Raw genomic sequence first — 16,659 nt, forward strand, 5'->3', positions numbered from 1 at the left:
TCAGGGCCAGCCCTACACAAAATGGCACCCCAAGCAAGGAGCATCTTTGGCGCCCCCCATTTGTTAAACTTTTGAATACCTTATTTTTTATTGCATTTGTAGCCCATTTCATGGCTTTGATGCACGATTTGCATGCATGATTTATCCCTGTCATGCAAGACAATACATTTGCACGCTAAGATCTGTAAATCTGTATTTATTCATGCCATATATAACAAATAAAAAAAATTGTTTCTTCCAAGATGTAGAAACCTTTTAATTTTAAGAATAACTGAAATGTACAAACATCAAAAAATTGAATTGTGCACCAACTCTGGGTGGAGCCATATTAAATAGTGTTACAGTCGTGACAGCCTTAGAATGTAAACCCTGGTCCTTCAGCTCAGAAGGCCGCTTTTCTTGCCTTTGCCCTCATGAACTGAAGCACAGCATCAGAGAGAGATCCAAAGACTGACCAATGGCATTTTTCAAGGGATAAAATAGCAAGAGATGGCAGTCTCTTATCGGGCATCATCAACTGAAGACATGTTTTAACGAGCCTGAGCTTTGAAAACTGAGCTCACCACTCGCGACTGTGACCAGCAGCATCAACAGAATCCTCAAAGCTATCATCCACACATTAGAAAAAGTATCCTTCAGCTCTGCAAAATGTGATGGATGTCAATGAAAAACAGCACCCCAAGCCCAGAGTGCCCCAAACCCGGAACCCCAGGCAGTCGCCTGGGTTGCCTGCCCCTAAATCTAGCCCTGAGTGTGGTGATGGGTACTACAGAAAAACCTCAAATAGAATAGACCAGACAGATTAGACAGAGGATCTCAAAGGACAGTGAATATAGTCCTCAGCCAAGATGTGCATTTTTTAAGTCTCACCATTATCAAGAGATACTGAAATCGCCAGCATACGCTTCAAAAACAGGGTCACTGCACCAACATGTACCATTGCATTAAAAAACAGACACAAAGGCTTGTAAAAACCTGATGGGTTTCACCTCATCTCAAGGAAAGAAGTTTAAATTATGGGGACAGCTTATAAAAAAATTCAGCCAGTCGTCTCCCAACTCCCTTTTTAGCAGTGACATCCTTGCGTGCACAATTGAAGGTCTCTCACACATGTCCATTTTAATAGACAGTTGAATGGGATGTGTATAAGATACTTAATGCCCAAAATTGTAAGATCAGAGTTAACAAAATAACCTAAATCTCTTTGTTAATCAAGATTACAACAAAGCAGTTGTATGTCCAAATAGATGGTCTGCCTTTTAAATGATCTGCCCCAGCCCACGCAGACTGAGGTCACAGCATCTTGTTATCATCTACACCCATTAGTAGAGATGCATCAATACTTATTTATTGAAAACCTGATATGATATTGATGCATGGCCACATAAACCAATTCCAGTTCAATCTGTTAATCTTTAATGTGTTGACTAAATTCTTATTGATTCTAGCCATGATTGCTCACAGTTTTCCCCTTGAACAGGTTTCAGGAATATATGTAATGGGAAGTGATAAAGAAAAACTAAGCAAGAGAAAAATGGAACACGAACTGTGTGAGGAGTGAAAAATAAAGAGAGCAGGATGCTACGTGACTAAGGGCTTGTCTACATGGTGCATTAGTGGACATCAGAGAGGTGATAATTCTAGTACGTACCTGGCCCACGTGGACCCTGCTGTCATGCACTGAAAGTTGCCTAGTACACATTAATGTAGTTCCATTTCAAACAGTACTATGTCAACACATATTAGGGCACTTCTGGTGCATGCCCGTAGAGTCCACACAGGCCAGACATGATGCGACATGCTGGTGCATGCTAGATTTGGGGCAGACTAATGCACCATTTATACAAGCCCTTAGCCTACTCTGGCTTTCTGACCAGATTTTTGCATATGCCTTATTATTACGGCTGTCGATTAATCGCATTTAACTCACGTGATTAACTCAAAAATTAATCCCAATGAAAAAAATTAATCCCAATGAATCGCAGTTTTAAATCACACTGTTAAACAATAGAATACCAACTGAAATTTATTAGTTATTTTTGGATGTTTTTCTACATTTTCAAATATATTGATTTCTATTACACCACAGAATACAAAGTGTTGTATTATATTATTTTTATTACAAATATTTGCACTGTAAAAATGACAAACAAAAGAAATAGTATTTTTCAATTCACCTCATACAAGCACCCTAATGCAATCTCTTTATCGTGAAAGTACAACTTACAAATGTAGGGGTTTTTTTTGTTACATAACTGTATTCAAAAACAAAACAATGTAAAACTTTAGAGCCTACAAATCCACTCAGTCCAACTTCTTATTCAGCCAATCGCTAAAACAAACAAGTTTGTTTACATTTACGGGAGATAATGCTGCCGGCTTATTTATAATATCACCTGAAATTGAGAACAGGCATTCGCATGGCACTTTTGTAGTCAACATTGCAAGGTATTTACTTGCCAGATATGCTAAACTTTCATATGCCCCTCCATGCTTCAGCCACCATTTCAGAGGACATGCTTCCATGTGATGCTTGTTAAAAAAAACAATGCATTAATTAAATTTTGACTGAACTCCTTGGTGGGGGAGAATAGTATGCTCTGTTTTACCCACACTCTGTAATGTATTTCATGTTATACCAGTCTCGGGTGATGGCCCAGCACATGTTGTTCATTTTAAGAACATTTGCACTGCAGATTTGACAAAATGCAAAGAAGGTACCAATGTGAGATTTCTAAAGATAGCTACAGCACTCAACCCAAGGTTTAAGAATCTGAAGTGCCTTTCAAAATCTGAGAGGGACGAGGTGTGGAACATGCTTTCAGGAGTCATAAAAGAACACCACCCCGATGCGAAAACTATAGAACCAAAACCACCCCCCCCAAAAAAATCAACCTTCTGCTGGTGGCATCTTACTCAGATGATGAAAGTGAACATGCATTGGTCTGCACTGCTCTGGATCATTATTGAGCAGAACCCATCATCAGCATGGATGCACGTCCTCTGGAATGGTGGTTGAAGCATGAAGGGACATACGAATCTTTAACACGCCTGGCATGTAAATATCTTGCGACGCCAGCTACAACAGTGCCATGCGAATGCCTGTTCTCACTTTCAGGTGACATTGTAAACAAGAAGCGGGCAGAATTATCTCCTGAAAATGTAAACAAACTTGTTTGCCTGAGTGACTGGCTGAGCAAGAAGTAGGACTGAGTGGACTTGTAGGTTCTAAAGTTTTACATTATTTTATTTTTGAATGCAGTTTTTTTGTACATAATTCTACATTTGTAAGTTCAACTTTCATAATAAAGAGATTGCACTACAGTACTACTTTGAGGTGAACTGAAAAATACTATTTATTTTGTTTTTTTACAACATAAATATTTGTAAAAAAAAATAAAGTGAGCACTGTGTTGTATTCTGTGTTGTAACTGAAATCAATATATTTGAAAACGTACAAAACATCCAAAAATATTTAAATGGTATTCTGTTATAGTTTAACAATGTGATAATTGCACAATTAATTTTTTTAATTGCTTGACAGCCCTACTTATTACCTGTGTATTCTGATATCTTAATTTCCTGCCACTATTTATACAATGTACAATGTCTGATGGGTAAAAATTCCAACACCGTTTACAAAGGGACTTGATCCTGAGATGCTGAGCACTCGGGCCCCAAGCCAACAAAGCACCTAAGCCCTTGAAAAGCCTTCAATGCTCATGTGCTTAAAGTTAAGCATGTCAAGTACTTTCCTTGATCCGGGGCAGAATGTTCAATACTTACAGGATCAAGCCCAGAAAGAATCAGTCACTATCCAATTCTTGACTAAAAGTCTCTGTTTCCATTCTCTGATTTATCTTCCATGATGGTGGAAGGAGCAGAAGATTGGGGCAGCTACATGTTACTGCTATACAAATAATAATAAAGAATATAAGCCATTTTTTTCTTTTGTCTTCATCTAGGAGTGATGAGAAGTGGGGATATGACACATTCACCTACTCCCATTTCCTCTCTCACTTAAGACAAACTCAGATAATGAACATCAAAACTAAATTTCAGATTCCTGTAAATGAAGAGAAATATGGTGATAAAAGTTTGTTCTGAGATGTCAGAACTCCTTGAGATAATTACTGAGGAAAAGGCATATTGCAGTGAGGCACAGCAATTTTGAACAGCAAAGCAAGTATTTCATTAATCATTTTTAAGGTCTGTTTAGTAACAGATTTGCCATCTGATAAAGCAGACACATTGGTGCTACATGTACCAAAATACAGAGGCATCCTATGCGGCTATTCATATTGAATCATCATTAGAATTGCTTTTTGACATAAACCAAATCCTGGATCAACTGACTTCAATGTAAGTGAATTTACCTGAATAAGAACCTCAAGATTTCCCCCAAGTTAGTATATTAATTTTAAATAAATAAATAGAAACAAAAATAGTAAACCTAGCAATCCCACTGCCGCCTATTAATGCAGTTTCAGAATTGCTGCTCCTAGATGAGTGGAGTTGGTCAGTTAGCTGGTGGAGAGTCAGCAACATGTTGCCTTTTGCACGTCATCTGGCACTGGTATGGGAATGCAACAAGAGCTGGGCAGCACAATAAAGAGGCAAAAGACGGGAAAGAGTTACAGCTCTGAAGGAGAGACTAAATAAAGACCCTTTGCCCGTTTACACCAGGCCTTTCACTGTTTACCTAACTGTATACAAAGGTAGAAGTGTTAAGAGGAAGGGGGAGGGAGGTCCTAGGAACTGATGTACAAGGTCATTTTGTCTAAGCAGGAGAGGTGGGTGAAGAATTATCCTGACAACACTGAAGCCTTTTGTTTATGTACGTACAATTTCAATTAAAAATCAGGACATCCCTAACAGAGTGAGTCAGACATTGCATTTTAAGTCCCTCCTTTTGCTCATCTACAATTTTGCTTTTCTCTGAAGTCATCTTATAACTTAGTGCCACAATCATGACATCTGACACTTAAGACAGACACTGATGCCCACCCTCAGGTTTATTGCTACAAAGGATGGCAACACGTAATGTGCTGGGCCAATGGAGCGCACTAGTTTGAGAACATGAGCATCTGATCACATTTTTATCTTTCAAAACAAGCAAGCAAGCCAAAGTCAGGCATCAATATTCATACCATGGTGGTGGGTTATTCTCATGACTGTGCATGACTGACAGCACTGGGTAGAATGTTTGTAGCAGACAGAGTACAAACTCCTCTTAACCCCCAACTCAGGCAAAATGCACCTCAGTCCTGACCTGCAGCAGCATATAATTTCAGTCTTTAGGCCTTTGCTCAGCAGACTGTCAGTCAGACCAAATGGTGTAGAGCAAGACATGATCTGAACAGATATCCATTAGGCAAACTAATATTACAGATTATTAAGCCAAATTTGAGCCTTCCCTCCCTGTAGGAGAAGCTGTAAGGCATGTTAGCACTGCATAACCTATCCCTCCTCTGTTTCCCACTCCAAACCCACATACTGTAATCTCCCCTATGACAAAGGCTGCAAGCTTTTATTGCTTGCTGACCAATTTCAGAAGGAATCCTCCCCGCCCACTGTATTCTGTACAATGGACTTCTTTATTTTCAATAAATCAAGTGTACAATAATGCTCCCAGCAAAATTAATACACTATGTTAGTCCACTAGAATCTTTTCCTTTCCTATCACAGCCATGCCATCTGAACACTTGGGAAAGAATTTCCAGCTGGTGCAAGAGAGTTTAATGTAATAATGAACAGTGTACATTGAATTTTGTGACCAACAATATAAACCATCCCAAAATGTAATCGAACCAACTTGAGCGCAGCAGCCATCACTGTATGACACAAACTTGTCAACAACTAAAAAATAAAAATTAGGAGCCAACTGCAAAATGAAGATCCTTCTGAAGCAGTTTTACAGCATTTAAATGGTTACTCAGCAGCCTTCAAAAGAACAAATCAACATCCAGTTCCGCCTTCTTGGTACCACAGCACAATTGTATACACCCTTTTTAGTGTTCTTGCTTGGGACGTTACATCCAAACCACTTACTAAAACCATATTTATTTCTGACTTGGAGTAAGTCAAACTCATGTTCTGGTTGAACACACACTACTGCTGCCAAAAAGAAAGGGAAAATTCACTTTGAAGTGCAAGTGTCCTTCAAGTGCCTGCCTGCTCTTACAGAAGTCACCTTACAGCTTAAATCAGTCACCTTAGGTTTTCCATGAACAAATCAGTGTTGGCCATTTTCCAGCAGCAACAGAGAAATGGCGATTCAACCCGTTTATCAAGTAATCTTATCTGTATACCAGTCAATGACAAATGCACTGACAACAATAGTTCAGCCTGTCAACAGAGGTATGGAGACAGAGTTCTGAAATTCACTCTGCTATGTTCTTTAGTAGATACATCTGTGAACAGGTGGCTTCCACATTCTGCTACAAACAAACAGTTTGCACAAGTAATATTTTAACTCCTTGCTGGGGTTTAGATTTATTCACAAAAGGAACACTCAAGGCTTGACGATTCCTGGGCTTCATCTCAGTGGACTGCGCAGTTAACACCCCACATACTCTCTCTCTCTCTCAGATTCCCACCTCCCTTTTATTCGAGTGGAGTTAAGAGCCACCTGCGAGAGTGTGTGCAAAACATGCTTACCATTTTCCAGCACGACTATCACATGTTAACATATTGAGCGTGTCAGGAAAACACTACCAGCCTGTTAGAGAAACAGTGATGCCATAATTGGGCACTGCTACTGTAGCAAAAAATAAATAAATAAATAAATACATACGGTCCTTTCAACATCAGTCAAACCAGCGATCACTATTGAGGTCCAGTCACAAGCCTTGCCCCCATGTACTACTGAAATGTAAATGTACATAAACAAAATCTACTTAACACACCATGGAAATAAATGTTACATTCCCAATCAAGGAAGTTCACGGCTTTTTCCACTTGGATTTCTATAAATTCCCATAGAAATGATGTGACCACACCAAGGACATTGCTACAAGATCATGCTAAGATCAGGACAGTTCTGCCCTGTTTATTCAAACACAGCATTGGGAGAGTCACACTGACTCCTCTTGGGGTATGTCTACACTGCAACTGGAAAGTGCAACTGCAGCACATGTAGGCATAGCTAGGCTAGCTTTGATCAAGCAAGCTTGCTAAAAATAGCAGGGTAGGACCCAAAGGGAGAGATCGTCCCTAGTAAGAGACTAGGCTTAACAGCACCAGTGGGCATCACTACTCACAAGAACCCAAGTGTCAAAGAAAAGGAGCTTTGAGAGACAACAGGAAGGAGAAAAAAACTAATGGAGAAATGGTACATAAGCAAGGACATAATTCAATGTGGACAAAAACTGGGTCACCTTTTCTGTGTTGAGTTCTGTAGGTCCAGTTCTCATCATCCTCTTCTACCTGCCTACATATTGACGTGAGCTCACCATCACTGCGAAACAATCTTTTTGTCTGCCTAGACAAGGAGGAGAAATTTATCCAGCTCACAGCACGCGAGAGGGAACCTGAATTTTGTTTGAGTCTGAAAGACCTTGAGGAGCATTCCTTTTTCATTTTCTTTAAAGCCAACTATAGTACTCAACTTCAGAGAAGACCTTTCTGGAGTTGCTCCTGTCCCCCTCACGTTGGTTGTTGAAACGCTAATCTTGAAATACAAGATCTGTCCAGGTTTCTTCCAACTCATGCAGTCAAAACACTTGCTGCATTTAAACCAGCAGCAGTACGGAGCTGGGTCACCATGCCAATGCAATTCTCCTGAGGCTGCTTTGCCAACAGCACTTTGTAAGCTGCCAAATAAAACAAAAGGGAGAAAAACAACAGCAAGTGGCACCTTGCAAGAGTTTCAGAAAAGCATATTAGTATTGTGTACAAGTACAGTACCAAAGTGCATGCTTTCTTCAGTCTCCATTCAGCATCCAAAACTGCAGTCCCACTCTTCTCCCTGACGTAATTTTCCAGGAGTGAGCCTGCAATCCAGTCGTCTGTTCTATCTCTCAGAAACAATACAGTGGGAAAACAGACGCAGATCAAACAAGTTGTCAGAGTACGATATAAATTAGAGTACTTATGTCTCTGCTTCATGAAAACAGTGCTGCCGTTCTGATTCCTAAGCCCATCCGTCCTGCTTTCCCTTAATGAAAAGCTTAGTGAGAGATCTCCAGGACGATTCTCCTAACAATAAAACAGACTGCGTGGCTATCGCTTAGGATTAGAGTGAAATACGATAGGCTCTCTCTCCTACAGGCATGGCCACAAAGGCAGCAAACTCCTCCTTTCCACAGCCAAGAACTCAATGGCAATGAAAACTTCTGAACTCTGCACACACAAATAGGAACACGCAAGTGCAACTGTGCAGACTCAGGTAGGAAGGAATAAATTATTGATATCCAAAATTGCACAAACATTCAATGTACAGAACATAGGGCTTGCCAATAAATAAAGTGATGTAAAAAAGTCTGAGTTCATAAGTATGAAAACAAAAACTGTACACTACTAGCAAGAGGTTTGCACTGAACAGGCTAACAATACAGCATTGGTGTGACTGCAGCTTTGAATGCCTTTCACCCCTGGTTGTTGCGACCTTTTATTTTCATTACCAAAAGTGTAAACACTAAATCATCTCAACTTAGTTTTTCGAAAAGCCTGACATAACTGAAAGCATTACTATGATGTTTCTGTTTACTGACCCTGTTGAAAGGAGGGAATGAGTCAGAGGAGGATAGAAAGAAAGGATGACAGAGCCAGGTAAAAAGGCAGAAAGGGAATAAAAGTTGGTAATATACCAAGTCCAGGCATCATGACACTGTTTCCTGATTCTTTGTGATACTGCAGATTGACAAAACACTGAAATGAGTACAAGTTTAAAACTAGCAATCAAAGATGCACCAAAACTCATGATATACTGTGTAATATAAGCCATCAAACAATATAACCCACACTGAGAGACTACTAATATGGCATCTTAAAAGAAACCACCTTTGGTATTAGTAGGCGTTACTGCCTTATCATTTAAATAATGCTAATGCAAAACAAATGGCTGCAAAAATAGATTATTTTTAGCTGTCAAGTGCCAATGTCTAGGGGTTGGGGATTTTATTTGTTTGTTTTTTGTTTTTGTTTGTTTTTTTTAGGATTTACACTATAATAGAACACACAAAGGTTTCCACTGAACATAGATGCGCTCCCACACACCTGTAAAATCTGCTAACACATACCCTTCAGAAACCATTACAAAAAAAGCTTTGCCTTTTCCAAAAGTTATGGTACTCTGACTCATAATAAAAGGATAAGGTTTAATTTACTGGCTAGGAAGCAAAGAGCTAAGTACTGTATCAGATTACCCTATGAATCAACTAGGCACATTAAAGGGACCTTTGGCTCCTACCACACACTACAATGGGTTAGCCAACTGTCTTCTGTAAATAATTTAATAGGTTGCATTTAAATTTAAATCACCCTGTGAAGTAATGCACACATGCACGTACAGACTGAGGCCTTTCACCACTCCTACAACTAAACAAGTGAAAAAGCTATTCCAATGTTGCTAACTCTCACGATTTTATTTGGTGTTCTTGAAGTCCCAACTCCTGGAGGCACTGGATTATGTGAGAATCTCATATTACATATAAGAAGAGGTAAATTTCTAGCCCTGATGTTTAAGGGAAAAAAGATTCAAAATGTGATCCAAGTGCACCCTAAAAGCCTAAATGCCAGAAGGGAAAAGAAAAACAACCCAACATTTATACCTTTAATATCTCAAGATTTTTAAGCCAATATCATGAGTTGAGGGCCTGACTCATGATTTATGAACACTTGCAGTTGGCAATATTGCTATATTCACTATACAGTTTCAGACAATTCAACAAGAAAATACAGAGATGAATACATACAGTTATGACTACTATTAAATGTTATAAACTCAGCACCAGTCATCACATCACAATTAATTTTGTCCTTTTGTACAAATAGAATAGGAAGCAACTCTAAGGGGGAAAATTTATCTTGTACCTTTGGATTGTTTCCTCTCAATCTCCTTTAATTTGCTGGCTTGCTCCATGGAAAATATAACCAGTCCAACACTCAGTTATTGCCATATACATATTTTAGACTTAATTTACAAAGTGAAAATGGAAAGGCACTATACGACCATTATTACAGGATGCAAACAAATGCCTCATGTATATTGCAAGGGAGATGGAAAATGTTCGCATCTGACATACTTTAAATGGGAAATGTATCTGATAAGATAAATGGCTTTTATAGACCAGTGTAAGAAAAATAAGGGCACAATTCTATTAACTTCTATTCAGTGATATTAATTTCCAATCCTACAATTTTTCTTCCTTGCTATCTGTTACACATGCAAATGAGCTTTTAGGTTTCAGGATTAAGTGGGTTAAAATGAAGACTTTATTTTTCACGTCTTAACACAATTACACTCTGGCTAGATCCATGAATCACAGCAGAGGGAGTAGTTCTTAGAAACCCAGAGGAAGCTAGGTGGGATCGAGGGAAAGGCTAACAGAAAAAAACATGTTCCACGTTTACGGTTAGAGATAAAACACAGTATACTTTATGATACTCACACACCTTCAGAACTCCCACTACCTACTGTGGTTCATTCTTCACAGAACTCCCCTAAAAGTTCTTAAGTAAGCAAATGCAAATGGCTTGAAGCCACTGACTTTTCCCTAAGGCCAACAAACTAAAAGATTTGTTGCAAGGAAAAAAAGTTTCAGTTTAGTACAAAACTCAGACTTGCTCTGTTTTTGGTTGGTCTGTGGTTACTGGCACCATTCACATGCTACTTTAATCCCTACACATTTCCTATAATTTAATTTCTGATGATTTGGCTAGACATTATCCAACATGATTCACAAGTATTGCTCCCTACAGAACTTACTGATCATGGTGAGTAAACACTTTGCCCAAGAGCAAGGAGCCTCCTGGACAATCTCTCTCTCTAAGTATTAAAGAAAATCATTGTTAGACAGCCACAAAGGCATTCAGATTAAATAAAATCAAAAGCTCCTTGAACTGTCTTGTTTGTACTCAGCCTTTCACAATGCATTTATAAACAGACCGCCACCTGAGAACATAAGACAGTCATCGAAAATGAATATCACTCATACTTGCTCAGAATCTATGAGAAAATCATTCAGACAATTCCAAACCTGTTATCTGCAGCCACCTCACACAGTGTGACTGATGATCTCCAGCCATGAAAATCATTTGAAGGCAAGTAAGAAATTCAGTGGCTATAACTGACACAAAAAGCTCATGAGTCTGCTCACCTTTCAGAACTGTTACTGAATACCGTGTAAAGGCACATTGATCTACTTGGACAGGCACAGTATAAAACTGCCTGGAAAGATCACAAGCCTTATAATACCATAATCCAGAGTCCCATATTATTTGCAGCAATAATGCCATAGAAAACTTAATTGTTTTTATTGCAATAGGGCCTAGAGGTCCCCCCAAAAATTGCAGCCCTACTGTGTTACGCACTGTACCCAAACACATAGCAAGCAGCAATCCCTCTCCCAAAGAGTTTACAATCTAAGCAGACAAACGGTGAGGGGGAAAAAGAGCCAGAGATGAAGTTATTCGCCCCTAATCAGACAGCAGGTAAGTTACAGAGGTGAGAACAGAACCCACGTCTCCTGACTCCCTGTCCAGCAACCTATTTACCAGGCCATGCAGCTGCCCTCCATTGCTCTCAGAGCAGGAAGCAAAGATATAATGGAACAAATTAACAGACATAAACAGACATTAACAGCCTATGTCCTTCTAAAGACCACTACAGTCTAATTGCAAAGAATAATTTTGTTTTTTTATATTTTGTTAGTGAAGATCTAGCCAGGGGAGGGTGTTTGTTTAATTGGGAAATGGAAAAAATGTATTATCAAAGATAAGTATCCCAAAATTTGTTTTTTTTTAATTGAAATACTACTTTGTGTCCCACACACACTTCAAATCCGTCAGGCCTACAAAAAAGTAAGCCTGCAGCAATATTAAAATCCAAGCTCTCCATCCACAATAAATCCAGCCTTGGGCTTGTGGATCTTCACATGTAGACATGTGTCACCTTCCCTCTGTCCGCTAACCTTGTAACGAATTAATATACTGATTGGCACAGACAGGCATTTCATACCTTGTTTGAACACAACAATGGGAGAAGGCAGGCAGAATCACCCAACTCTACAGCATTTTCATACACAGCATCATACATCGTTGCTGACAAGCTGGGACTTTAAGCATGTTTGCAGCCCATGATTTACAGAGCTAATATATTCCACACTATCAGTGGGCAGGTTTGAGGAGTTTTATTTCTGGAACAGATTGGGCTTCATTCTCCACTTATTTACACCAGTTTGACTTCAGCACAATTCCATTCGAGTCGACTGAGTAATTTCTGATTTACATTGGTGTGAAAGTAGAACCAGGCTCATTAAATCTGACGTTTTTATAAAAACATCAACAACAAGAAAGTAAAATGAACTTTATTTTAAAGGGAGATGTGAGCCAAATGCCATTGTCATCTTTAAACAAAATCTTCATATACAACTGCTTGGCACCAAAATAAAAAATAAAATAATCTTTTAGAGAGTGACCCAACAAAAATAAGAAATATTCCTTATTAAAAAAAAAAAAAAGTCAGCTTAGCCTAATAAATTCCAGAATTAATACAAACCAAAATCCCTCAGTAATCCACCCCCCAACATAAAAATGAATTAAGCAATCACTGACCACAAGAGAAACACTTAAAGTATTGAGACATTTTAGTATATGCCGAGGGAGAGAGCATTCTAGATGTGGAGTCTCAGGCCTTGTCTAGACTAGAAAGGGTTGCCGATACAGCTCTATCGGTGGCAAGAGAGTTCCTTTGGCTACATCTGCACAGAGGCTTTTGCTGGCATAGCTATGCCATTTAGGGGTGTGAAATTTTCACACTCCTAACTGACATAGCTATGTAGGCAAAACTTAAGTGTAGACCAAGCTTTGGAGAAGGCATTGCCTTTTGCCTACAGGACTGTATGTGAGCTCCTGTTGAGTGCATAAAGACTGGTGTGTTTATAATCTCAGACATTGCACTATGGATTCCTTCACATCACGAAGGTATTTGACTTTACTCACAGATCAAGAAGCTTATAAACATCTGTGCTCTGAATAACTGAAGTCATGTTGTTGGAATCAGTGTCTAAAGCTGTCTTTAAGCCTTGAGTACCCTGATATAATGATCAGCAGGTGAGCCACAAGGTGGCTCCATGGAACAATTCACATCTCTCTACTTCTATACCAACATGAATTGAAACGGCTCAAAAGACAGCATGCTTGGTGTACTGTACCAGCATCAAACCCAAAGCTAACAGTGGAGAATTCTGGATTGTGTTTATAAAAAGAGAAAAAAGGATAGTGTATGGCAAAAGAGCCCAACATTTTTTTTAAAAATGGCATCTTCTGTCTACAGAGAATTTTCTGAAAATTTCCATAGAGCACGAGAACAAAAAGACATTACTACTACAGAACAATAGAACTGAACGGATGCGAGATCATGCAGCATCATACTAGAAGGTCTGGAGAGCGATCATCCTGTCTTTAGCAACAAGCTCATGTGAACCCTCTTATTATCCCAGTAAGAAAATAAAACAATCTCATTTATTTTAATGTTTTTTTTAAACTCAGACATGATTCTTCTCCAGCCAATAGTCCCACAATCCTGTAGGAAGGTCCCACATCTAAGAAGCTTCCACGGCAATCTGAGTTGCTGTACCAGTTTCCACAGAAGAGCTTCTAAATTGGGTGTGGTTGTGGCTTCATAACACAGAAATCTTCTTCATAGGCAAAACATCAAAGAAACCTGTAACCATAAGTAGCCTCTCTCTTTCCAAAACTAAACTTGGCTAGCACAAATAGTTACTTGGTTTAGAAAGAGAAAAATGATTTTTTTTCATATCTATTGACCACGGAATCTCAGAAGCTGGTGCACTCTTCGGATTGATCACTGTAGGATGAAGAGGATTTTATTTAAATTTTCCCATATCCATGGAAGATAATGAGAGCATAATTTTTATTGTAAAAAAGACTATTTTTTTTAAACACACAAAAAGAGGATTCTAAGTAGTCATTATAACTAGAAGATGGGAAAAGTTTAGCAGAACCAGACAACAAAAAAATACTTCAAAAGGACATTTTGGCAGCCAGTTCTCTGTTTCTAGAATCTAAGTATTTTTCTGCTATGCAAAAGTCAATTGAGCTCAGGGGTATCTAAATACATCAGCTTCTTGGATTCTTTGGTTAACAGATGTGGGTGACTGTTATACATTTACCTGGAGAAACCCAGGTTCAACTCCTGCTTCAGGCCATATCTGAAAAGAAGGGATATCCTGCCATTTGACCACATCACATACGCTTCCCCATATCATTCCAGCAGACATGAAAAAATTGTCTGAGAGGTCTAAAACGGAAATACTGAGATCACTGCAGGTCAGAAGCAAGGTGGACCATTAAGCTTGAACAGAGCCTGTCCACACTGCCCCTCACTTTCTCAAACACTCATAATTGAAATTTTTGTTCCAGCTCAGAGAAAGAGTTCTCAGAGTCAAACCATCAACTGCTTCTAGACACGCTCTCTCTTTCCAAGGAAGATGTGTATATTTTTGTAATTTTTTTTTTTAAACCTAACTTACTTCCAGTTTCCTTTTGGTCTCCTTTAATTTTTTTAGCTGCATTGAGCACCTGGCAAAGAAAACACAGTCAAATAGCACGGTCTCTCCTTCTATAGAACTTGGATCGTTCTGAGTTAAATTATACCACAGTTTACTAGATACTGCTGTGTTTTAAGTTTAGTACATGTTGAAAAGGTTACCAGTTTCTTAACAGGTGAGCCAAAATATTTTTATTACCTGCATATATACTTGTGTCCAGCATGAGATCGGTAACATATTGCAGTGATATATCACAAACTCAAGATTCAGTTGACCTGGTGAGGCCAAGAAAAATGTCTTGACAGCATGTCCAATTAGTGTTGGCAGCCCTATTGCTGTGGATGTTTAAAACTAAACTGTACACTAGTAAATACACAAAACAGAACAGTCCCATGCTGGCAGGGAAGTAGACTACATGGCCTAATAAATATTTTCCATTTCTCACTTCTAAGATTCAGTAGGCACTAGGGAAATTGTGGAGTGATATGTCTGTTCACTTGGGAGAGGGAAGAGATAGGAAAGATGCTGACTATATTGAATAAGCAGCACCCTCTGCTGGTAGTTTAATATAAACAAACACTAGGCCTGAAGGCTTCTCTTGGTAGAAAAGAAAACAAGTGGAACAATGATGGTAAAACTGGGAGAAGCAGGAGCAGCTGGAGCAAGAGAGGAGGGAAGATGTAATTGGTTGGGAAACTCACATTCTTCTGAACGATCCCCAATCCTCATCCTCTTGTTAGGTCCATAAAACTTTTCCTACTTAATTTTAAAGATCAGCAGAAAAATTCTATTTTTTTTACTTTATGCATTCTTGGGGTTTGCAAAATATGCAATTTACTGAATAACATTAGGCACTGGAGTCTTGATAATTAAATGCTAATAATTAAAATAAAAATTGACAGCTAACACCTACAGCAGAATATGAATTTCTTTAAAAAGGAACATTCAGTTCTTTCTCAGGCTTTGTGACATCTGTACCCAACAATATGCTCATCACACTACAAGCACCAAAACACGCTCAGCATTTGAAATACATGCATGGCAAGTGTGTGTTTAGACTGTTTAGCGGTTTATCCCACTTCCTATATTATATTCTCTGTTTTCATTAGGTCGCTCCAGTGATATATATACTTGCTCGCTTATTATTTTTTTCCTCCAGAAGATACTAAGTAAGTCTCAATCTTCCCCCAGTTTCTCATGAGTGTACGTATGTGCATATACGTAAGTTAGGAAACAGGTTGAAATTACGCTGTCAGCAAAAAGATGGTTAACATGTTCCACAGACAAAAAAGGGAAAAATGAAACCTGCACACCTGAATAAAAGAAGGACCGCCAGTTGTAGACAACAGAGTATTTAAATAGTGATTTCCCTTCACAGAACCATAGGCACCAACTCAGTGGGTGCTCCGGGGCTGGCTCACTAGCGGGCCCTGCTGATCAATTCCTCCCTCCCTCCCCCACCCACCTGGCATCTCTCACCCACCCACCATCTCTCACCCACCACTGATCAGCTGTTCAGTGGCAGGGAGAGGGACGAGCAGGGGCAGGAAGGGGCAGGGCACTCGGGGGAGGAAGGAGGTGGGAAGGGAAGGGAAGAGGCGGAGCAAAGTGGGGCCTTGGTGGAAGGGGGGCGGGGCCTGGGGCGGAGCAAGGGTCGAGCACCCTTGGGGAAATCAGAAACTCAGCGCCTGTACACAGAACTATAGGCTGGTCTTAAATACACCTATTGATCTCAGAGTCCTGAAAACTTTCTTTACAACACATACATTTCACAACTACCTTGCTGAAGGCTGCCAAATTCTTTCACAATGTTTTTAATGGAGTTATACCCATATATCTTATGCAAATCAGACTTAAAATATTCCTTTCCATGACACAGCGAGCTTGTGCATTAATTTTGAACTTATAGCTTTTCTTTTATCAT

General features: G+C 39.2%; 1 protein-coding gene across 9 annotated transcripts in view; it reads right to left on the minus strand.

Annotated features, from left to right (window-relative positions):
* NHSL1 (NHS like 1) overlaps positions 1–16,659 on the minus strand; it is a 258,713-nt gene that overhangs the window by 149,783 nt on the left and 92,271 nt on the right. Inside the window, exon 1 of one of the 9 annotated variants that reach the window (XM_048844380.2) lies at positions 7,380–8,212. The exons of 7 other annotated variants lie outside the window; for them this stretch is intronic. In XM_048844380.2, the coding sequence (XP_048700337.2) occupies positions 7,380–7,581 (202 nt within the window). In that variant the 5' untranslated portion in view covers positions 7,582–8,212. Of the gene's footprint in view, positions 1–7,379; positions 8,213–16,659 lie in introns of those variants that run through there. One more of the 9 variants, XM_048844382.2, reaches the window with a different exon arrangement.

This window comes from Caretta caretta, chromosome 3 (assembly GCF_965140235.1).
Source record: "Caretta caretta isolate rCarCar2 chromosome 3, rCarCar1.hap1, whole genome shotgun sequence".
Taxonomy (NCBI): domain Eukaryota; kingdom Metazoa; phylum Chordata; order Testudines; family Cheloniidae; genus Caretta; species Caretta caretta.